Below are 25,760 nucleotides of genomic sequence, written 5' to 3'. Positions count from 1 at the left end.
TAACAACCAACTTCCCTTTCTGGACGTCCTAATCTACAAAAAACCCAATGGCTCCCTAGGACGCACTATCTACCAGAAAAAAACACACACCAACCACTACCTAAAAGCACAATCTCATCACCACCCTGCACAGATCAAGACCCTCATCTCCAGAAGCAAACGCCTAGCCAACAAAGCCACCTGAAAACTGAATTACATACTCTCACAAATTTATTAATCTCCAACGGATTCCAAAGAAAAACACTTACCAACCTAATCCAAAGGGAGACTCCCCCCAAGAACCGAGACACAGAACAGGACAATGGCATCGCCCTCTTCCCTTACATCAAAGGAACCACAGATATAATCAGCAAAATTCTCCACAAACACAATATCAAGACAGCCTTCCACACTGACCAAAAAATAGCCAACATCTTAAGAAACCCCAAAAACAAAATCTAGCTAGAAAACCAAGGAGTCTACAAAATACCATGCAAAATCTGCCCTGCAACATACATAGGACAAACTAATAGGAGAATAAATGCATGCATCACAGAACACAAGAACGCAATAAGAAAAAAAGAAAAAAACTCTCTCCCTTTTCCAGCACCTTAAAGCTACAGGTCACGAAATTGATTTTGAAGGAACCAAATTAACCTCCAAAACTGAACACTTCAACAAAAGAATAATTATGGAAGCTATCGAAATAGAGAAACACCCCCACAACATGAATAAATACCTCCTGCCTACCAGACATCTGGAAACCAGCCCTAGTCAACAAATGAGCCCCACCCACCACCCAGGCTGTTACAACACAAAACAACAACGGACACACAGCCAGCACCAATCAGCACCAATCTACCAATCATGATACAACTACACAGTCAATCAATCCACTTACTGAAACAAAGCCAGCACTCCACACACCCTACCAAGATTTATAGAAAGACAGCAGCTCCGAGCACGCTTTACTCACACAAACACGAAGCCAAAAACACTAGCCTGAAGATGGCGAGTGAGACCTCGCCAAAAACGTTGCCAAGACAATCTCAATCTTACATGGGAAAAGACCTGAATATAACAAGACCAGCATACCTACACCTGTGAAAATCTATGAAAATTTTTAGGGAAAAGGTGCGTCTTATACTCTGAAAAAGATGGTGTATATGTGTGTGTGTGTGTGTGTGTGTGTGTTTTGTGTGTGTACATACATACACACACACATACATACATATACACATACATACATACACATATACACCGCCTTTTTCAGAGTATAAGACGCACCTTTTCCCTAAAAAAAGAGGCTGAAAATCTGGGTGCATTTTATACACTGAATGCAGCATTTTTTTTGCCTCCTGAAACCCCGTCCCCTTCACCAAAATGGCCGTGCATAGCTTGTAGGAGGCTTTCAGAGAGCTCCTGGGGGCTGGGGAGGGCAGAAATGAGCAAAAAACAGGCTGGTCATGCCCTTAAGAAGGCTATTCACAGGCCATTTTTGGGAGGTTTGCAGAGTGCAATTTTTTTTTTTTAATTTGCCTCTTCAAAACCTTGATGCGTCTTATACTCTGGTGCATCCTATACTCCGAAAAATATGGTATGTAGATATATACACATGCTATATACATAATATGCTTACATATATATACCTACACCCATACATATGTATCTACATAAATATCTACGTATATATGCATACTATATATATATGTGTATGTACGTATACATACATACGTCTTTCCCCAAAAATAAGACAGGGTCTTATTTTCTTTTGACCCCCAAAATAAGCACTTGGCCTTATTTTTTGGGAGATCTTATTATTTTTGAGGTGCAGGAGGCAGCGAGCGTGGTCACATCATGGCTGCTGTTATGTTCTGCTGCTGCAGCAGCAAGGCGCCTGCCACTCTTTTTGTGGCATCCATTAGCATGACAGAAGGGGCGCAGTGGCTAGGGTTGCAGGAGTGGCCATTAGGTAAGGACGTGTGGTTGCATGGGGCATGTTTGTCCTTCCCTCCCCCCCCCCTCCGGCCTCGCTTCCTCACCTTGTGTTGTTTGCGCAGCAAGCAACCAGAGGAAATATATATATTCACCCATAGTGGAAAGAAGGAACTTGAGAGTTCACAAGGTTGATACTATATGGAAAAGAACTGTGACTGAATCTAGATGTTCTACTTCGGATGCACAAAGCCTCCTCCCAGATGGTAACAAGGAAAACAGGTCATGAAGAGGATGTGTAGCATCCCAGACAATACTGCAGATCCTGCTCAAGCATTGCTGCTTATATGCTATGTCCTGGATAGAAGGAAGTAAATTACCAATAATATTTTCTGCCATCCTCACCACTCTCCTTACTACCTTCCTGTCTGAAACAGTAATGCTTCCAAATCAGATAGTAGTGCAATATGACAGGATGCTTTCAATTGTCTCTCTATTAAAGTGGTAAGGATAGAGGAAGGAAGATGCACCTTTCTCATGCGATGCAGAAAATGCAGACACTGCTGTGCCCACTTCATCAGTGTCTCACTGTTCAGTGACCAGGCTAGCCTACTTTTTAGCTGCACACCCAGAAACCTGATGCTGCTAACCATCTCCAAAGTTGAATTAATATACAGAGGTATGTGGCTGTACCTGTCTTTTCTGAAATCGACAATGATATTTTTAGTTTTTCCTACATTTAAAACGAGGCTGTTTTTTATACCAGTTCACCAAACCTTCTACCTCCTTGCAGTAAGCACCCTTGTTGTCATCCTGTATAAGGCCCACTACTGTTGTATCATTCACAAACTTCACAATATAGTTGGCTGCAAACCTTGCACAACAATCAATTTCACAATGATGTTAGGGAGTCAAATTATTTGATTATGTATAAGTTTGTATACTTTTGTTACAGGCTAGTCCATCCTAGTCCACTGGAAAAAAGTAAATTTTGGATATTGAATATTCCATTGTCAACCAGTAAATACAAATGCAATTTCAGAGTCAGCCTGTATGTACACATACATGTTCATAAAATCATATGCACATGTGCATGCAGAAACACAAACATAAATACACATAATTTCAGATTATGTTAGAGGCTTATTCCATCTATAAGCTCATTTTAGAGCTGAAAGAAAGTTTGTCTTGATGCTGTTTGCAGGAGAACCATGTTTGGTAACTAAAATGAGATAGAAAGTATTAATTATGTTTAAGCAGAATTTCTAAACATAAGAATTCACAATAAATTGTTTTTCCCATTCTATTTTGTGATACTCAAATAAATGAAGTTAGACAGTATTGAATACATGCAGCCTTTAATAATGTGCTCTTTTTTTCTTGTATATTCAGTGCAACCAGTGTATCCAAGGATCAAAAATGTTACGGCAGCAGCTGCTGAAAGTTATGCCAATATCAGTTGGGAATATGAGGGTCCAGTTCATGAGAACATTTATGTTGAATATGGTGTGGCAGGCAGTAAGAAGACATTTCATTGAATTCTTTTAAATGTATTGTAAAAATAGAAAAAAAGACCCAGTATCGATTTGCTTTTCTAAAGTTATTTCTGCTTTTTTAGGACACAGATTTAAGGGTCAGATTTTGGGGAAGTAACTTGTGTTTAACTACATACATAGAACATTGGCTTCTTGCATTATCTTAGGATTTCTGTCAAAAGCACTTACTAAAACTTTTAACATACTTGTTTGTCATAGCATGCCTGTCCCTACATGTCACTTTGATGGTAAAGAAACAACAAAACAGATTGAATTAGTTCTTTCTTTCTCTCAGGAAGTAAATTAGCAGATTATTAGTCCTATGAAAGACATACATAGGTTTTGGATTGTGAAAGGAATGCTTGTTCCTTTTAAACTAGTATTTTTCAATTCAAATAAATATATATGGAACATATGAATAGAGTTTTCCTAGCATGGTTTGCATAGCATAGCAATATACAAAACTGCTCACTGTGGAGTACATTTAGTCTTACAAATCTCTTCATATTAATTTTGCTATTACTGTGTTCTTGAAATAACTTAATTTTATTTTTTTAGATCACACAAATGTAAAGCAATGTATATTTTAAACTACATTTAACTATGGGATGCTGAAATGGATGATTTTCATTATCTGTAGTTTGGTCTTCCTTCAGTTGTGATATTTTGAGGACGTTTTATGTAATTGCTTATCTTATCTGCCAGTTCCCATGTGAGAAAATGGTGCCTAGTGGATCAACTTTGCATAAAGCATCAGCTTTTTAGCAGTTCCAAATAAGATGTAATGAGACAATCTGAATAGAAGCTTGTTTTTGTCGTTAATAAAGAAAATGAAGAGCCTGGTCAAACTTATAGTTTATAAAGGTTCATTGAGAATCTGTCCTTTTAATTATGATTCCTTTCCTTTCACTTCTTGGTAGGCATAATTGATGTAAAGTGTAACAAAATAAATGGAAAATGTTGTTTATTATAACAGACAAAAGATGCTTTAAAATTATTATCCCATCCAATTATCTTCTTCATGGCAATTTTGAGCAGAATAGCATGAAGAATAAAATAATATTTAGAATATAGTTCTCTCAATGCTGTCTTAAGAAAAAATATTTAAAAAATCAGTATCTGAAAATGACAAGATACCTCATCACGAATGAATGAATACAAATGCTGTGTTCCTAAAAATTTTATAGGCAAAGAAGAATTGAAAAAAGAAAATGTTAATGGTTCTCGGAGCTTCTTTCTCTTAAAAGGATTAACACCAGGAACATCATATAAAGTCCGGGTTGGTGCTGAGGGTCTTTCTGGTTTTAGGAGCTCAGAGGCTGTATTTGAGACAGGTTCAGGTGAGGCACACCATGCAATTCTGCCTTCCATTCAGAATTGTGATGTGTTAAGTGCTGGCATTTCAAAATATTGTCATATTCTCTTCACATATTTTAATATCTTTTTTTCGCCTCCTTAAAAGGTGTAACTCAGAATTACATCAACTCATTTTTGTTCATACAATGGGTATCCATGCCATTCATTTAGAGAAAAGACATAGTTCTCATGTCTCCTTTTCAAAGATGCTTTCTAATCCACATATTATTTTTTCTATATAGTATGCTTTTTATTCATGATGAAATACAACAATGTTTGAAAATAGTCAAATCTAAATAAATTAAACATTACTTGCAGTTTTTTCTAATGGTAGGGTATCCAAAATCTCTACAAAATGTAAGGTTCATTGAATATAAATAGTGTACAGGTGAAACTTGAAAAAATAGAATATCATGCAAAAGTTCATTTATTTCAGTAATGTAACTTAAAAGGTGAAACTAATATATGAGATAGACTCATTACATGCAAAGCAAGATAGTTCAAGCCGTGATTTGTCATAATTGTGATGATTATGGCTTACAGCTCATGAAAACCCCAAATCCACAATCTCAGAAAATTAGAATATTGTGAAAAGGTGCAATATTCTAGGCTCAAAGTGTCCCACTCTAATCAGCTAATTAAGCCATAACACCTGCAAAGGGTTCCTGAGCCTTTAAATGGTCTCTCAGTCTGGTTCAGTAAGAATCACAATCATGGGAAAGACTGCTGACCTGACAGTTGTGCAGAAAACCATCATTGACACCCTCCATAAGGAGGGAAAGCCTCAAAAGGTAATTGCAAAAGAAGTCGGATGTTCCCAAAGTGCTGCATCAAAGCACACTAAGATGTGGAAAGGAAAAGTGTGGAAGAAAAAGGTGCACAAGCAGCAGGGATGACCGCAGCCTGGAGAGGATTGTCAGGAAAAGGCCATTCAAAAGTGTTGGGGACTTTCACAAGGAGTGGACTGAGGCTGGAGTCAGTGCATCAAGAGCCACCACACACAGACGGATCCTGGACATGGGCTTTAAATGTCGTATTTCTCTTGTCAAGCCGCTCCTAAACAACAAACAACATCAGAATCGTCTTACCTGGGCTAAAGAAAAACAAACCTGGTCTGTTGCTCAGTGGTCCAAAGTCCTCTTTTCTGATGAGAGCAACATTTGCATCTCATTTGGAAACCAAGGACCCAGAGTATGGAGGAAGAATGGAGAGGCACACACTGCAAGATGCTTGAAGTCCATTGTAAAGTTTCCACAGTCTGTGTTGATTTGGGGAGCCATATCATCTGCTGGTGTTGGTCCACTGTGCTTCATTAAGTCCAGGGTCAACGCAGCCATCCACTAGGAGATTTTGGAGCACTTCATGCTTCCTTCTGCAGACGAGCTTTATGGGGAAGCTGACTTCATTTTCCAGCAGGACTTGGCACCTGTCACACTGCCAAAAGCACCAAAATCTGATTCAAGGACTGTGGGATTACTGTGCTTGATTGGCCAGCAAACTCGCCTGACCTGAACCCCATAGAGAATCTATGGGACATTGCCAAGAGAAAGATGAGAGACATGAGACCGAACAATGCAGAAGAGCTGAAGGCCACTACTGAAGCATCCTGGTCTTCCATAACACCTCAGCAGTGCCACAGGCTGATAGCTTCCATGCCACACTGCATTGAGGCAGTAATTGCTGCAAAAGGGGTCCAAACCAAGTACTGAGTACATATGCATGCTTATACTTTTCAGAGGTCCGATATTGTTCTATGTACAATCCTTGTTTTATTGATTCCATGTAATATTCTAATTTTCTGAGATTGTGGATTTGGGGTTTTCATGAGCTGTAAGCCATAATCATCACAATTATGACAAATCACGGCTTGAACTACCTTGCTTTGCATGTAATGAGTCTATCTCATATAATAGTTTCACCTTTTAAGTTGCATTACTGAAATAAATGAACTTTTGCACCATATTCTAATTTTTCGAGTTTCACCTGTATATACTATTGAATATTTTATTCAAAATCTTTACGTGTCAATTTGTAAGTCAGTTTTTTACATACTGTATTTTGGAACATAATATTTAGAGAGTCTCATAGGATGTTTGAGAAATATTTCAGTGCCATTTGTTCAATTTCACATATTTTCATAAAGCATTAGGGAGCAATTTTTTTCTATCATATGACCTATGGAGTAATCTGCAGGACTTTATGTTAATAGTCACAAGCTATGGATGGAACCAGTGGTAAAAGGATGTAAGATTATCTACCTATTCAAATTTATTCTTTTTGCTGCCTGACCCTATCTTCTTTCTATCTAGCTCTTGCTCTGTCCCTAAATTGCAGGTTAGGACAATTGCCAGCAAGCTTGCGAGTTGCCCACCTGTGCTGAAAAACATGTGATTAACAGAAGTGTACATGGTGTTGAAATATTTTCATTCACTCACTGTTTCACAGCATCATACTGCATGGACACTGGTTTTTATAAATGAAATTATATCTCTAAACTTAATTTTGTAAAATAAAGTAATTTATGAGGAATGGTCCAACACCCCTAACTGAAACAATATTTTAGATCAGTAGCTTCATGTGCAAATAGCAGTGTATGTTGGTTATTTGATATGTGAAGAGAAGTACAGAATATTGTTCTGCAATTAATGTTTCTTCTGTTTGCAATAAAAGAACTGGCATGAGAAAAGCCCTTGCATTCAACATCTAAATATTATTTCAAATAATGGATTCGATCCAAAGCTTATAGATAACTTTATCAGCTGAAACATGTCATTGTAGGTAAAAGGATCTGAACCCCCCTTATCTCACAGCATTTTTATGCTTGAAATACTATTTAATATGGTTGGGTGCCTTTTTCTGCATGATAGTAACTCCCCAGTCTCTTTGTGCCCTGTCAAAACTGTTACAGATGTCCAGCTTACAGGATGAAAAATAGGGAGGATATTTGAAAGAGTGGCTGGGTGACATGGATAAATAAGCCAAAATTGGAATTAATATGGCCGTATTCTTAACATTTGAATAGGCTTTGCACATTTAAAAAAAAAACTTATTTCTCTCTAAACCCATCAAAAATCTATGCCTTGGAAGGCTACAATAGTATCTCAGCTATACAAAAGTCTTAGATTCTGTCATTTCTCTGTGCATCAAATTCCATAAAATCCAATCTCCTTTAAATTAAATAATTTGGATACCAAGTTTTTTTTTTGTTGTTGTTGAATGGAACTGACTGATATCTAGCTCAATCCACTCTGGAGTTTGGAAGGCATTTTTTAAGTTTTGAAATTTATAGATATATTTCAAGACTCAAGAAAGCTCAACAATAAAATAGAAGTTCAAGAATCTTCCTGACTTACTTAAAGACACATCATTTCTCTAAAAACTGATTTTTTTCCTAAGTTTTATTATTGGAAAGTGGAAGTGCAGGAATATTTTATAGGACATTCCTTCTTTAGTCAATCCATACTATTATACCAAAGGAAGATAAACTGTATCAGAGGAGGTTATGTTAGGGTTAGGGTAATATGAAAGAATCAGGAATCAGTTCTATTTCTCTTGGGTGGTAGAGTTTTTTCATTCAACATTCAACTCTGATTCTGGATCTAAACCAACAGCTATTTCCTTAACTCTCCAGTTATTTCTAACTGGAAGTAAACAGGAAAAAGATATAAAAATTGTTTAGTTGCTCAAGATCCATTCTATGGCTTACGAAAATATTTCTGTTTAACATTTACTTTAGTAATGATTTGATTTTAAATAAGTACAGTAGAATAAATTCATATGACTTGCCTGTATTAGCAGCTTTTGTATTTTTCAGAGAGAAAAATACACTTGAAGCAAACTATATATGTAGTGCAATTATACATAATTTGCAATTTAAATGCACTGTAGTGGCTTATAGAACTCTATATGTTTTTACCCGAATATACAGAAATAAAATACTGGAAACTGTGTAAGTAAGTTGTTATTGTAGCTTATATATTGGTATGTGTTAAGCATGTACTGTTTTGCATAGTTGACATACTGAATTTTAATGTAAAATGTACATGTCTTCATTTAATATTTGACACTGTATTTTTAATACCAAATAACTGCATGTTTGGAAAAGCTAAATTGCTGTAACCTATTAAACATTATTTGTTCAAATTATCCTATTTAAAGTTAGCTTCTTAAAAGACAAAAAACCAATTCTCACAAAACCATTTTGTTCTTTTTATATTCTATAAAGAAATGCTATCCTTTTGCAAATCCATAAATTTGAACAATTCATATATATTATAATTATATTAGAAATTCTACTGCATTCTTTTACATGAACATAAATTCAGTGTAACTGGTTCTTCTAAATGAATTAAATTGCCCCTAAACCATAGACTTCTGAGGAGAAAAGATAGGAAACTTACTACATAAATTTCCTTATTTAGTGCACAGAGAGAGCTCCTTTAAAAATGTGTGAGAAATGTTTCCAGGGTAATTATTTGTTTATTCAACTGTGCATCAAAGGACACTTCCCAAACCACTGCCACAAATGTTTTTATTAGAAGAGTAGGGTAAGTATAAGGGGAGAGAATACTCATGTTTACACATTTAGTATTTTAAAATGCAAGTATCTAAAGTTCAACAATACTAAAAATTGCCCAATGTTTTTAAAAGACCAAAATATATTATTTCTAATTGTGTGTAAATTAATTCATAAGAATGCAAAACTGGTACAAATAAATGCCTCTTTTTCATTATTAGCAAAGGCAAGTCGGCAGGTTGACATTGCCACTCAAGGATGGTTCATTGGTCTTATGTGTGCAGTTGCTCTTCTCATCTTGATTTTGCTCGTTATTTGTTTCATAAGGAGAAATAAAGGTGGAAAATACCCAGGTAAGTTTTGGATCTACTGATTTAATCTTTGAAAAAGAAAATGTTTGTTTTTATTTAAATATAATATTTCTATCACTGCTGCTAAGATTCAAAATATAAGAAGTAAATCTTTAAGTACCATATTTTTCGGAGTATAAGACGCACCTTTTTTCCTCAAAAAAGAGGCTGAAAATCTGGGTGCATCATACATCGAATACAGTATATTTTTGCCTCCCAAAGCCCCGCCCTCTTCACCAAAATGGCCATGCATACCCTTATGGAGGCTTTCAGAGAGCTCCTGGGGGCTGGGGAGGGCAGAAATGAACAAAAAATGGGCCATTTTTTGCCCCCCAGCCCCCATAAGGCTATGCATGCAATTGTTTTGACAAAAAACGTGCCCATTTCACAAAAAACGGGGCATTGTTTGCTCATTTTTGGCCCCACCCCCACCCCCAGGAACACTCTGCAAGCCCCCCCAAGGCTATTCATGCCTTTTATTTGAAAAAAATGGGCCCGTTTTCGCAAAAAACAGGCCGTTTTTGGGAGGTTTGCAGATTGCAAAAACTTTTTTTTCCTTTCGGAAAGCTCTTTAGTTAGAGTGATTGATGAGAATTACATAGATCAAGTCCTATGCCAGCAGAAACAAGTCTTAGGTGGTGCAGGTTGTCAGCGATTTCCTTCTCCAGCACATGGATAAATACACCTGGAAACATCTATCTACCTACCTACCTACTCTCTCTCTCTCCCTACCTACCTACTTACTGTATTTCTCTCTCTCTCTCTCTCTATCCCTCTATCTATCTACCTACCTACCTACTCTCCCTCTCTCCCTACCTACCTACTGTATTTCTCTTTCTCTATCCCTCTATCTACCTACCTACTTTTTTAAAAAAAATGCTTCTTCAAAACCTTGGTGCGTCTTATACTCCGATGAGTCTTATACTCTGAAAAATATGGTATTTACTTTTGGTAGTCCTCATACATTCATACAACCATTCATTCAACAACTGCTCAAAGTTATAATGGCAGTTAAAAATGGGGATTTAGGACAGTTTCTTGGAGTTCTGACCATCACAGTCAAGTGATTGTGATTCTGAGCAAAGCAATGGTGAAGCCAGTAGGAAGTCACTTAATGACCCACATAATCCTCATAACAATGATAACCTGGACTGCTGTAATTTCATTACTAAGCCATATAGTCATGTGACATAATGCTTTACAACCTTGTTATTTATTTATTTATTTAGCAACAAAGTTCTAGGTTCCAATTGGTATCATAACTAGAGAACTACCTGTATATAGTTCATTGGTTTTGGCTTAGATTAATATCCATTTTTTCCAATATGGTTTCAAAGTTACAACTATTCTGTTGTTCATCTGACTAGCTATAACATTTTAGAACGCTACCAAGAGAAGGATCAACACACAATGGGATTAAAAAAAAGAAAATCTGAAGCACCCACTCTGAACAATCCAACTATAGCCAACTATTGCTCCAATTTCCAGTAGTACTGTAAAAATTGTGAAAGTTACAAATGCCTAATTTAATGTGCTAGCAATACAATTGTTATCTGCTGTATGCATGGAGCTATGAAGATAATCTTTTTTTTATTGTTCAAATTTTTTATTGGTTTTAAAAGTTTTACAAGGAAAAAGGGTTATAGGGTTATAAAACATTTTGACAGCTACATCATGCGGGGGGGAGAAGCCCCCCCAGGTCTTACAACTTTTACAAACGAAAATAGAAAAATATCAACATTTACATAAGTATTAGCAGTTTTGAGTTTAACACAAAATCATCAGTAATGTTTCAATCATTTGTTTTGTATCACTTCCATAAAGGTACATTGTAACAACAATTGCAATAATGTTTCAAATCACTTTTGTGATCTGAGTCTTCTAATTGTTGCGTCCTCCCCCCCGCCCACTGGCTGAGCCTCATCCCCTCCCTCCTTTGTTTCTTGTGTAGCATCTCCCATTTCACCTAAGAGATCACTGTGTTTTTTAGTGAAAGCCTCTGCTTCCACTACTGTGTTGATTCTAATTCTACTGCCCTCCCAGAAAATCAACATGCCTTCTGGAAACAGCCACCTAAACCAAACCCCATTATTGTATAAGTTTTTTGCTAAGAAGGAATATTTCCTTCTGTTATCTCTTACTTTCTTTGGGATCTGTTTAAGAATGGTTATTTCTTTATCTTTATATTTTAATGGTCCTCCCCTTTGAGCTCCTAAAACCTCATCTCTTGTAGGCTCAGAGATAGTTATTGTTCTGTACAAAGAAATGGTGTCTGTGGGAGAGCACAGTTAAAGTGTGAAAGTAGATTTTAAACTTTCTCTCTCCCCCATAAAAGGGAGAGATTTTCCAAGTGCTGCTGTTCCAAGGGGGGTGGAATTCCCCCCCCCCTCCAATCTGAACTCCTCCAGAAGTTGAAACAAAGTCCCAAAAAGAAAACTGCAGAACAGTCAAAAGAGTAAAGATAGTAAAAGACCTGGGGAGACCCCTCACCTCACCGCGCTTCAGCTGTTTCGTTTGAATTAATTGTTTCCTACCAGGCTGCGTTTGGTGAAGTGCGCGGTGGCATTCCGCGCGCTCCCTACACTCTCCGGCTCCTGGGGCAAGGCTGGAGGACCCCCCCCCCCGTGGCCGCCGCCATTCCAGGGGATCCCAGCGAGCCGCCCCTATGGCAGGGTACCCCTCTAAGGCACCCTGTGCTCACCCTAGACTTCAGGGGAGCCCACCGGAGCAGTGAAAAGGCGGACGCACGCGTCCGTCACCTTCGGCTACCGGAAGTCGTCTCGAGCTATGAAGATAATCTTGAAGAAGCAGTTCAGAAAGCGTTAACAACAGCAGGTGCAGAAGTGTGCTTTGAGCCAAAGGTGAAGGGAAAATATTACAGAGAGACTTAGTCAGGCTTTCCTCGTGTCTCCCTGATTATATAGAAAAGGAAAGGGCAAACAATACTGGAGTGGCAGATTCTATTATAGCTTTATTTTTTTCTAAGACTAGTTTTGGTCTTTTTGTGGAATATGTTTCCTGGTATTAAAACCTTCTAGAACTGAAACAGGCAGTCATATATGTATATCTTCAATCTTTCAATCTTCTTTGCCAATTTGTAATTTAGTCATGTGTATTAAATGAGGCCAAGGTTACATTGTTTCATAGATTGCAGAGGGTTGTTCTAAAAGATGTGTAAATTCTGTGAATGGCATCTTTAAAGGTCCAATTTTGCATATTTTAGTGAAAGAAAAAGAAGATGCACATGGTGATCCAGAAATACAACCTATGAAAGAAGATGATGGAACTCTTGGTGAATATAGGTATTACTTTTTTCTTATTAATCATATTATCTTGGATTTGAAGATAATACTCTTCAGACTTACTATTCAAATCATTTAACTTAGAGTGTAGTAATAACTTTCATCCGCCATCTTCAGATATGATGCCACATGAACATTTTAGATGCTGTTTTACTAAATGACTTTTCAATCCAGATACAGTATATATAAATCAATATGTTAAATTATCAGACATTTAATAATTCATTTAATACTAGCAAATATTTCAGATTGCATGACTGTGGTATTATGACAAAGCATATATCATAGGAATACACTTGAGTATTACTATTAATATACATTAATTATTGTATTTTATTCTATAACGATTGTATTTTATCCTACTCTTATTTTAAATTCTTTGTATAGGATTTTATTGGTAATATGTGTTGGAACCTTGTACGTTGATATGGCCTATAGCAGTGATGGCGAAACTTTTTTTGCTCCCATGCCAAAAGCAGGGGGAGCACAGGGGGATCGTGCGTGGGCATGCCACACCCATCATGCTATGCGCGTGACCCACCCATCCCCAAACACATGTGCACGTGACCAGGCTCCCCTGCCTTTGGCACTGTTTTTTTGCCCTCCCCGGGCTCCAGAGGCTTTCTAGGAGCCTGGGGAGGGCGAAAACAGCCTCCCCCCGCCCCCCAGAAGCCCTCTGGAGGCCTCAGAAGCTTCCCTAAAGCCTCCGGAGGGCAAAACATGGACCTACAGAGAACCCAGAAGTTTGTGAATGGTGACTTCCGGTTTGTCCATAGGGCCTATTTTTGACCTCCGGAGCCTTCAGGAGGCTTCCCTGAAGCTCTGGAGGGCAAAAATCAGACGTACATCCAGTTTTTGCCCTCCAAAACACTCATGGAAGCCTCCTGTCTGCCCTTGAAGCCTTCAGAGGGCAAAAAACGGCCTCAAAAGAAGTCCGAAGTCAGCTGGCCAACACGTGCATGTGTGCTGGCCAAATGACAGGGCAACGCCTCGCGTGCCCTGACAAATGGTTCCGTGTGCCACCTGTGCACGTGTGCCATAGGTTCACCATCATGGGTCTATAGGCTAATCAGTCAATAAATAATAATAATCGTATTGCTGACTATTAATATACAAATTTATCCAAATGAATAGAAGTATGTAGTAGAACTTTGCATTTGCATCTGCATGTGTAGTAGAGCTTTGCATCATGTGTTTATGCAGAAATATATTCTGTTCATCCTGAAACGTTTGAGCAGAAATTGATACATGCATGACTTCTATTTATAAAGAATGAAATATAAAAGTTATCTAAATGTCCTGAACTAAATTTATACTTTGTAGTAAAAAAGTAGACTTTGCTGTTTGCCTTGGAATAAGCAAGTATTTTCTTTGAAAGTAATATAAGTTAACATGTCATGCATGTAACTCAACATATATGAAAATCATCAGTCTAATTTGTTGTCTGTCTTCAAATCTAATATATCAAAAACAAAAAATAAATAAATACATGCCTTCTCCATAAATTCACTGAGGGAAACGTCTTATAGTATTACCATAATAGTATACAATTTAATTTGCAGAACACTTCATCTCTTCAAAATGGCAAGTTTAGTTAAACCAGAAACATTAAGTAGTTTTATTATTTTAGTATTGCATTTTTCTGCAGTGCAATTAAAATGTTTATCTTTTATTTATAATTCAGTGTATATTTTTCAGCTTTAAATCAATAATTATTTTATAATATACATTGTATATTTACAAACTATGTAAACGCCAAGCATCTGACTGACCTTGGCTGATTCCTTAAAGCAGTGTCAGCCATCTTTAGTATTTGGTGACCTATCACTAGGAAACCCCAGAACTGTAGATTAAATTGGAAAATTAACTGACTAAAAAGAAAAATACCCTTTTTATTTTCTTACAAATTTCCCCAAGAGTTCCAGTATTTTGAACTTTTTTTCCCATTACTTAAGATCATTGCCCATGCAATAAAAATGCTATATTTATTGAAGCAAACCCTGTTTTTGCCAAAGCAATGTCTAAATGATCTAATGGGGAAGACAGACATCCTTAGATTATTAAAATTGTAATTCCTTCTCTTTTTTAAATGGTCAGAGGAGAAATAGGTTGTGTAAGGTCCTGCCTCTCCCTCCTGTTTTGCATTTCAAAAGGAATTTTTAATTGAAAGGAAATGAATGCAAGACAATGCAAAGCAGGGTCTGAGTTCGTGTTCCCCCCCCAGGCAATTCCATTAGGATAAAGTGGTTAGAAACCCCTCCTCTCAGTTTGATGTTGAATGAGCCAATCCACAGGTGCGAAGATGTTGTGGAAATGATCCTGAGAAAGAGATAAGGGGTCGTTCCCATATACTTCTTCTGGGAGGCTTCCAAACTGAGAGAAAACAGATGGCCCTCCCCCTTGTACATCCCCCAAGGTAAATCAAAGTACAGGGCAGAATAGGTGACAGCGTAAAAGTTATAAACTAGGGAATTACAGGATACATAGGAAAACAGGATAAGAGCAATAAGTGAATAAAAGAATCCGAGGTCCCCTCCCCACTTGAATGGCAGTATTATGATAGGGATCTGACATGCTCCCCCCCCCCCGTCAAAAAAATGAGGGGATTACCTGTAAGAGAGAATAGAAAAATGAACATCATAGAGAGTTAGTTCGGTTTGTTCAGCAATGCAGGGGCCCTAACCTGTTTCTTAGCTACCCACTCATTTTGTGAGGGAAGTAAATGTCTCTAGGAGACTAGATATTGAGTTGAACCCAATGGCTGTGGGAGTCAAGGATCTTTGATTTCAAAGTATTGTTCCGATTTAACCATAATACGGGTTGGAGGAGCGTTTTCTTGGGGCCTTAAAGGGCATGTAATTTTGGGTTTCAATAGGCTGCAGTAAAAAACTGAGTAGTCCTGTCTAAGAGTCTTGTGGAGTAGTAATTCTACCGTTACTAGGTTGATGATTCTAGTGATTGGGAAAGGTCCTATGAATTTTGGTCCCAAATTCTTTGAGGGTTGTAAGGATTGTAGGAATTTTGTGAACTGATAAACCTTATCACCTATTTTAAATGGGTTTGGTTCTGTCCTTCTTTTGTCATCTTAAGATTTAACAGATTAACAGATTTGGAAGGGACCTTATAGGTCATCTAGTTCAAGTTATTTGCGAGATCGCATTCTACCCCATACATCCCTACGACCAATCCGCTCACACAGGGAGGGTCTCCTCCGGGTACCCTCCGCTAGACAATGTGGGCGGGCGGTGCCCAGGAGTAGGGCCTTCTCTGTGATGGGCCCAACCCTCTGGACGAACTCCCCCCTGACATTAGAACTACTGTTGATCTCCGCTCCTTCCGTAAGAAACTCAAGACCCACCTGTTCCGGCTAGCAGGCCTAGCCTAATTGGAATCTTAAGTACAATCTATTACTGCCCTTCCTGGATGGCTTTTTAATATTGTAAATTTTGGGGTTTTAATTTGGTTTTAGACTGTTTTTAACTTGAAATGAGTTTGGGTATGTCACAGACCGTATGTTTATGTCGGGTGTCTAATGTATTGTTGTTCTTGCTTTGTTGTTTTATTTGTACTGTCTGTACACCGCCCCGAGTCCCTGCGGGGAGAGGGGGTGGTATATAAATTTAATAAAACTCAAACTCAAACTCAACCCCTCGCTCAAGCAGGAGACCCTACACCATTTCTGACAAATGGTAGTCCAATCTCTTCTTGAAAGTCTCAAGTGATGAAGCCCCACAACCTCCGAAGGCAAGCTGTTCCACTGGTTGATTGTTCTCACTGTCAGAAAGTTCCTCCTTATTTCTGTGTTGAATCTCTCCTTGGTCAGTTTCCATCCATTATTCCTTGTCTGGCCTTCAGGGTGCTTTGGAAAATAGTTTGACCCCTCCTCTCTGTGGCAGTCCCTCAAATATTGGAAGACTGCTATCATGTCTCCCCTGGTCTTTCTCTTCATTAGACTAGCCATGCCCAGTTCCTGTAACCGTTCTTCATATGTTTTAGTCTCCAGTCCCCTAATCATCCTGGTTGCTCTCCTCTGCACTTTTTCTAGAGTCTCAACATCTTTTTTTATAGTATGGTGACCAAAACTGGATGTAGTACTCTAGGTGTGGTCTTACTTGGTCTTTATAGAGTGGTATTAGTACCTCACCTAATCTTGAGTGTATCCCTCTGTTAATGCAATTTAGGATTGCATTGGCTTTTTTGGCAGCCACTGCACACTGTTGGCTCATATTTAGTGGTTGTCCACTAAGACTCCAAGATCCCTCTCACAGTCACTGCTATTAAGCCTGGTTTCATGCAGTTTATATATGTACTTTTGGTTTTTCTTACCTAAGTGTAGGACTTTATTTTTCTTTACATTGAATTTCATTTTGTTAGCTAGGGTCCAGTATTCAAGTCTGTCAAGATCCATCTTGATCTTGAGTCTATCTTCTAGGGTGTTAGCTATTCCTGCCAACTTAGTATCATTTGCAAATTTGGTAAGTTCCCCTTCTATTCCCTCATCTAAGTCGTTTATGAAGATATTGAAGAGTATTGGGCCTAAGATAGAACTTTGTGGTACCCCACTGCTTACTTCTCATTATGCAGACTTAGACCCATTAAGGACTACTCGTTAAGTATAGTTTGTTAGTCAGAGGCAAATCCATCTGGTGATGAAGCTATCCCACTTTTTTCTAGCTTACGAAGAAGTAGGATGTGGTCTACTTTTCTTTAAAAGGCTTTAAAAGCGGCTCTAGCCTCATTCAGTCTCTAGTCTCACTACTGGCCAGGTGTTTTGTACTTGTTGTATTTACTCCTTAAGGGAGGTTATGATTGGTTCCTCTACTGACAATTCTGGCATTGAGATGAAGTCCTGGCCAGTGGCAGCTCAAAATGGGGTGAACACAGTCCTAGAGTGCACAGAGTTATTATAGGCAACTTCTGCAAAAGCAGGAGGTCAGTTCAGTTATCTTGTTGATAGCTAATAAAGCATCTTAAATATTGTTCAAAACTGAATTCAGTCTCTCTTTTCGATTTGTTGGTCTGAGGATGATGACTAGAACTTAGGCCCTGACCAGTTCCAAGAAGGTCCAAAAAGGCTTTCCAGAACTTTGAAGTGAATTAGACACTCCCCCACAATCAGATATTTTCCTTGATGGGGTCCCATGTAATTGATAAATATGCTGCAGGAACAGTTTGGTGAGTGCCTTAGCAGTGGGGATTTTTTGGCAGGGAACAAAGTCGGCCTGCTTGGAGAAAAGATCTGTTACAACCAAGATAACAGTATTCCCCACACTTTCAGGTAACTCTACAGTAAAATGAAGGCTCGGTTACTGTCTGTAAAAGACCGGGGAGTTTCCCCTTGTCTTCTCTTTGCTGATGCACAGATAAGGCAACTGGCAACATAGCTTTAAATGTCTTTCCTAAGAGACGGCCACCAGAATTGCCTTTTGATGAGGGAATGATGGCTAACCCTTTTCTCCTCTCGTGCCAAAATCATGCAAGTATGTGCTATTGCACTTCACACCCACAATTCAATGCGCTTGCCACCCTGTGCATGTGCACATGACCCCCGGTGCACATGTGCATGCCCCCCTGCATGGCCTACTTAGCCTCCTGCACCAGGGGCAGGGTTTGCCCTCCCCAGGCTCCGGAGGCTTTCCTCGAGCCTCCAGGAGGGCAAAAATGTCCTCCCCTGGGCTCCAGAGGCCCTCCCTGAAAGCTCCTGGCACAAAAAATGGGAGTTGTAACTCTGCACACCCATTCTCCCCCTGTACAAGCACCTGACTCCCATGCATGCCTGTGCATCTTCTGCATGCGTGGCAGAGACCCGAAAATCAGCTGGTCAGCGGGAGGCACGCACACATGCATGGTGGAGCTGAGCTGGGTGACGGCTCACGTGCCCACAGAGAGGGCTCCGTGTGCCACCTGTGGCACACATGCCGTAGGTTCACCATCATGGTGATAAGGTGTAGGGTTTTCACAAAGCTGAAGTGACCATGTCACTTCACCATGTCACCAAACATGTTGTGGCATGTTTGCCTGAGAGGAATTCTCTGACCACCTGGGATGTATAATTTTCATCCCACCCAAGCTGATTCATCTTTAATTAAACAGGTGCTTTTATGGGCTAGAAACCATCTGCAGCCTACCATACTGCAAATGCCTCCTTCTCCCAGATAGCCCATCTCTGTTCAGTGTCAGTTACTTTTTTAGATGTGTATGCACAGGGCTGCTCCGACTGCTACATCACTGGGGTCTGCCTGTATGAACAGCTGTTCTGGATCTGGGTGTTTAAAATAGAATAACAGAGTTGGAAGGGACCTTGAAGGTCTTCTAGTCCAATCCCCTGCTTAGGCAGGAAACCCTACACCATTTCAGGCAAATGGATATCCAACATCTTCTTTGAAACGTCCAATGTTGAAACATTCACAACTTCTGGAGGCAAGTTGTTCCATTGATTAATTGTTCTAACTGTCAGGAAAGTCCTCCTTAGTTCTAAGTTGCTTCTCTCCTTGATTAGTTTCCACCCATTGCTTCTTGTCCTACCCTCAGGTGCTTTGGAGAATAGTTTGACTCCCTCTTCTTTGTGGCAACCCCTGAGATATCAGAACACTGCTATCATGTGTCCCCTAGTTCTTCTTTTCATTAAACTGTTGTAAGAAATGTCCTTCTGGGTTCGGCTCCAAGTGGGGAAGAAGACACTGGAGACATGGAGGCTACTTGGAAAGATGGTTTTAATGGTGGACAGGACCGCATGGCTTGAGTCCTGAACAGAAAAGGTGATTACATGCTTCAATGTTGGTGGAGAAGAAGAGAAGGGAAGAGAAGGGAGGAGGAAGAGCCTTGCAGGGCTTTTTATAATCTGTTCTGCCCCACCTATCTGTTTCCTGTTCCTGTGTAAGAAATGTATTCTGATTGGTTGCCAGACTCCCATGGGCCCGTGCAAGGGCAACCCTCTAGGCTGAGTTTTGAATCCAGGTTTGATTGAGTTCAGATGCCATGTGGTCAGTTGAGTAAAGGCTTATTATCCTGCCTTAATCCCATCACTCTGGAGTTGCAGAGGAGAACTCTTTATTATATAAAGTGGACTAGCTTGGTCTTCTTAATGGCCCATTGACAAAGTGGGGATGGGCTGGAAGCTGCAGGAATTTACTTTGTGTTTAAAATGTGTTTCTCCCTTTTTCATATCCAGGAAAATATAATATTCTGCTTTTTCAATATTTCCTAGGATATTTCATTTTTTCTGGGAGAGGGCTGGGTGATAACTTCCTACAAAACTAGACAGACCCAATTCCTGCAACCGTTCTTCATATGTTTTAGCCTCTAGTCCCCTAATCATCTTTGGTGCTCTTCTCTGCACTCTTTCTAGAGTCTCAACATCTTTTTTATATCGTGGCAACCAAAACTGGATGCAGTATTCCAAGTATGGCCTTACCAAGGCATTATAAATTGATATTAACACTCCATGTGATCTTGATTCTATCCTTCAGTTTATGCAGCCTAAAACTGGCTTTTTTGGCAGCTGCTGCACACTGCTGGCTCATATTTAAATGGTTGTCCACTAGGACTCTTAAGATCCCTCCCACAGTTACTACTATTGAGCAAGTTACCACATATACTGTACCTGTGCATTTTGTTTTTCTTGCCTAAATGTAGACCTTGCTTTTTTCACCATTCAATTTCATTTTGTTAGATAGCGTCCAATGTTCAAGTTTGTTAAGATCTAATATTAAGATCTTTCTGTGTCTTAAGCCTATCTTCTGGAGTGTTGGTTATTCCTTCCAGCTTATTGTCATCTGCAAATTTGATGACTTCCCCATTTATCCCCTTGTCCAAATCATTGATGAAGATGTTGAAGAGTACTGGGCCTAAAACAGAGCCTTGGAGTAGTCCACTGCATACTTCCCTCCATGTAGATGCAGTTCCATTGAGGATTACATGTTGAGTGTGGTTGGTCAGCCAGTTACGAATCCATCTGGTGTTGATGCTGTCTAACCCACAATTTTCTACTTTATCTAGCAGTAAGTTATAACCTACTTTATCAAATGCCTTACTGAAGTCCAAGTAAATTATATCGACAGCATTCCTCTGGTCCACTAATTTTGTCATTTTTTCAAAGAATGCAATAAGATTAGTCTGGCATGATCTGTGTTTGACAAACACATGTTGGCTTTTGGCTATTACTTTGTTGGCATCTATGTGTTCGCTGATTCGTTGCTTGATTATCTTTTCCAGAGTCTTCCCTTGTCTTGAGGTCAGGCTGATATGTCTGTGGTTTCCTGGATCTATTTTTTTTCCTTTTTTGAAGATGGCTCTTTTCCAGTCCTCTGGTGTTCACTGGTGCTCCAGGATCTTTGAAAGATATAGTTGTGGTTCTGAGATCTCATTTACCAGTTCCTTCAGAATGTTGGGGTGTAATCCATCCAGTCCTGGTGATTTGAAGTCATCTAGGGTAGACAGGTGCTCACTTACCATTTAGGTAGTTAGGTAGGTAGGTAGATAAAGGGAGAAAGAGAGAGAAATGCAGTAGGGAGGGAGGGAGAGAGAGAGTGTGTAGGTAGGTAGGTAGGTAGGTAGGTAGGTAGGTAGGTAGGTAGAGGGATAGAGAGTGAAATGGAGAGGGAGATAAATGCAATAGATAGGTAGGGGGGAGAGAGTGTGTATGTGTATGTTGGTAGGTAGAGGGATAGAGAGAGGGGGAAATACAGTAGATAGGTAGGGAGAGAGAGAGAAATACAGTAGATAGGTAGGGAGAGAGAGAGAGTAGGTAGATAGGTAGGGGAAGAGAGAGTGTTTGTAGTGAGGGAGGGAGGGGGGAGAGAGTGTAGGTAGGTAGGTAGAGGGATAGAGAGAGAAATAGAGAGGGAGAGAAATACAGTAGATAAGTAGGGGGAGAGAGAGAGAGAGGTAGGTTGGTAGGTAGAGGGATAAAGAGAGAGAGAGAGAGAGAGAGAGAGAAATACAGTAGGTAGGTAAATAGATGTTTCCAGGTGTATTTATCTATATGCTGGAGAAGGAAATCGCTGACAATCTGCAGCAGCAAAGACTTTGTTTCTGCTGGCACAGCACTTGATCAATGTAATTCTCATCAATCAGTTTAAAGAGCTTTACAAAAGGAAAAAAAGTTTTTGCACTCTGCAAACCTCCCCAAACCAGAAAAGGCATTAATAGCCTTGGGGGGGGGGGGGCTTGCAGAGTGCTCCTGGGGATGGGGGGGCAACAATGAGCAAAAAACAGCCCGTTAAAAATGGATGCATAGCCTTATGGAGGCTTATAGAGTGCTGCTGGGGGCTGGAGGGCAAAAAACAGCCTGTTTTTTGCTCTTTTCTGCCCTCCCCAGCCCCCTGGAGCTCTTTGAAAGCCTCCATAAGGCTATGCACGGCCATTTCAGTGAAGGGGGTGGGGCGTTGGGAGGCAAAAAAATGCTGTGTTTGATGTATAAGACACACCCAGATTTTCAGCCTCTTTTTTGAGGAAAAAAGATGGGTCTTATAGTCTGAAAAATACGGTAAGTAGTTCTGTTTTCTCCCTGTTGCTTGTCACCTTCTTGCTATTTTCTCCCAGCAATGGACCAATTATTTCATTGACTTTTTTCTTGTTTTTAATATGTTGGAAGAAGTTTTTTTGTTATTTTTTACTTTTGTTGCAAGCCTTTCTTCATTGTGAGCCTTAGCTTTCCTTACTTCATCTTTACAGGCTCAGGCTATTTGCTGATATTCTGCCTTAGTTATGTGCCCTTCTTTCCACTTTTAATACGTATCCTTTTTATCTTTCAATTTGTCAGATAGTTCTTTATGCAGCCATGCTGGTTTCTTTTGAGAGCTATTATTTTTCTTCTTCAATATTATTGTGCTAAACTGGGCTTTTATAATCTAACTTTTCATAATTTCCCAAGCTTCTTGAGTTGTTTTCCCCTTGAGGATTCTCATCCATGGAAACTCTCTAAGTTTATTGAAATTGGCTCTCTTAAAGTCCAAAACTCTAGTGTGACTTTGTTCTACCACTTGCCCTTACATAATGTTGAATTCCAATATTGCATGATCACATGTCCCAAAGGTTCCTGTAGTTTCAACACCTTCTATCATTTCCTCTCTGTTAGTGAGAATTAAGTCCAATATGACTGATCCCCTTATTCCCTTCTCTACATACGTATGGGGAAACAAAGTTGTCTGCTAGGTTTGTTAGGAACCTGTTGGATCTTCCACTTGGTGCAGAGTTTGTCTCCCAGGTGATGTCAGGGTAGTTAAAATCCCCCATTACTATTGTGATGCGCTTCCTACATACCTTAGTTAGCTGACTAGCAAAAAGTTCATCTACTTCATCTCTTTGGTTGGATGACCCATGGCAAGGCTTATGGCAATGTCATTTCCCCCCTTCAATATTCACCCAAATGCATTCAAGATGATTTTTATCATTGTTGTGCTCTATTTCTGTAAAGATGTAGTTATTTCTTATATATAGTGCAACTCCACCTCCTCTTTTATTGGGTCTATTTCTTTTAAATAATTTAAATCCCTCTAGCTGTGTGTTGGGATGCTGTGGCTCAGTGGCTAAGACACTGAGCTTGTCGATTGGAAAGGTCAGCATTTTGGCGGTTTGAATCCCTAGCGCCCTGTAATGGAGTGAGCTCCCGTTTCTTGTCCTAGTTTCTGCCAACCTAGCAGTGCGAAAGCATTTTAAAAATGCAAGTAGAAAAATAGGGACCATCTTGGTGGGAAGGTAACAGCGTTCTGTGCGTCTTCAGTGTTTAGTCATGCTGGCCACATGACCATGGAGATGCCTTCGGACATTGCTGGCTCTTCGGCTTTGAAACGGAGATTAGCACCGCCCCCTAGAGTCGGGAATGACTAGCATATATGTGCGATGGGAACCTTTATCTTTATCTTAGCTGTATGTCCCATTTGTGGATTTCATCCTACCAAGTTTCCATAATGGTAACAATATCATTGCCCTCATTTACTTGAATTTCTAATTCACCATGTTTATTCCTCATACTCTGTGCATTGGTGTATAGACATTTGAGTCCATTTTGATTGACCCTGTGTTTACTGTCTACATAACCTATATTGTGCCTGACTGCCCCTACTTTCTTGCCACCTGTTTGATTAATGCACATGGTATGGCACTCACTATTAAATGCTTGGTTTTGCTTGACAGCAGGGCTGATAATCTTATCTGCACAAACATCTATGTTACATGCACTTATATCCCTATTAATTTTAGATTTCTGGGGACAGAAATGTTCTTTATCAATTAATTCTCTGTCCCCCCTGTTCCGTTTAAATGTTTATCCAGAAAATCTGTGAATTTATGCCAAGCAACTCAGTTCCTTTCTTTGATGGAGTCAAGCAATCTATTTTGTACAGCTTTTAACTGGACCAGCTGCAGACATCATGACTAATATAACCGATAACCGCCCTGCTGCCCTGTTTCGGGTGACCCGCTCCCTCTTATCACAGAGGCCGCGGGAAGCCCCTTTACAGGGCAGAGCAGAGGAGTTTGGGGAATATCTGCAGGACAAAATCGCTCAGATCCGGAGTGGATGAGCCCCCTTCAGTGGACCAGAGGAGTCGTCAGAAGCGAGTCTTGAGGGACCATACTGGGAGGAGTTTGACTCTGTTGCCCCCGAGGATTTGGACAGGTTACGTGGGCGGCTGCGAGCCACTACATGTTTATTGGACCCGTGCCCCTCCTGGCTGGTACTGGCATCCTGGGAGGTGACACGAGGCTGGCTCCTGGGTCTAGTGAACGCTTCACTGGGCGAGGGGTCCTTACCGGCCGCCTTGAAAGAGGCGGTGGTGAGGCCCTTACTCAAGAAGCCTTCCCTGGACCCGACGGAACTAGCTAATTATCGTCCTGTCTCCAACCTTCCCTTCTTAGCGAAGGTTGTAGAGAATGTGGTGGCACAGCAATTCCCACGGCACCTGGAGGAAACCGATTATCTAGACCCGCACCAGTCCGGTTTCCGACCCGGTCACAGCACGGAGACGGCCTTGGTCGCGTTGGTTGATGATCTCTGGAGGGCCAGAGATAGGGGTTGCTCCTCTATCCTGGTCCTATTAGATCTATCAGCGGCTTTTGATACCATCGACCATGGTATCCTGTTGCGCCGGCTGGAGGGGATGGGAGTAAGGGGCACCGTTTTACGGTGGTTCGGCTCCTACCTCTCCGACCGGACGCAATGTGTGTTGGCAGGGGAGCAGAGGTCGACCCTGAGGTCACTCACTTGTGGGGTGCCGCAGGGTTCGGTCCTCTCGCCCCTTCTGTTCAACACATATGTGAAGCCACTGGGTGAGATCATCCGTGGTTTTGGGGTTGGATACCACCTGTACGCTGATGACACTCAGCTGTACATTTCCACCCCAAACCACCCCAACGAGGCTGTCAAAATGATGTCCCGGTGTTTGGAAGCCGTTCGGGTCTGGATGGGGGACAACAGACTCAGGCTCAACCCCTCCAAGACAGAGTGGCTGTGGTTACCGGCGCCTCGGTTCAACCAGTGGACTCCATCGCTGGCCATAGGGGGCGAGCAACTGCCCCCTGTGGAACGGGCGTGCAATTTGGGCGTCCTAGATGCCCGGCTGTCGATGGATGACCATGTGGCAGCCGTGGCAAGGGAGGCGTTCCACCAGGTTCGCCTGGTGTGCCAATTGCGCCCCCTATTGGATCGGGACGCCTTACGCACGGTCACTCATGCGCTGGTGACGTCCCGTCTGGACTACTGCAATGCTCTCTACATGGGGCTTCCCTTGAGATGCACCCGAAGACTACAGCTAGTTCAGAATGCGGCCGCGCGGGCTATCATGGG

General features: G+C 40.4%; 1 protein-coding gene across 7 annotated transcripts in view; it reads left to right on the top strand.

Moving 5' to 3' along the window:
• The window catches only part of NRCAM (neuronal cell adhesion molecule), a 323,938-nt gene that overhangs the window by 281,621 nt on the left and 16,557 nt on the right, over nucleotides 1-25,760 (top strand). For 3 of the 7 annotated variants that reach the window (XM_081957440.1, XM_081957441.1, XM_081957437.1), the window contains 2 exons: nucleotides 9,543-9,674; nucleotides 12,895-12,973. In XM_081957440.1, coding sequence (XP_081813566.1) covers nucleotides 9,543-9,674; nucleotides 12,895-12,973 — 211 coding nt within the window. Of the gene's footprint in view, nucleotides 1-3,306; nucleotides 3,433-4,636; nucleotides 4,790-9,542; nucleotides 9,675-12,894; nucleotides 12,974-25,760 lie in introns of all 7 variants that reach the window. The other 4 variants (XM_081957436.1, XM_081957435.1, XM_081957439.1 and 1 more) reach the window with 2 other exon arrangements.

This window comes from Natrix helvetica (genome assembly GCF_964273705.1).
Source record: "Natrix helvetica genome assembly, chromosome: 6".
NCBI lineage: Eukaryota > Metazoa > Chordata > Lepidosauria > Squamata > Natricidae > Natrix > Natrix helvetica.
Note: the sequence above shows the minus strand (reverse complement) of the source record. Positions and strands in the feature narration are given on the sequence as shown.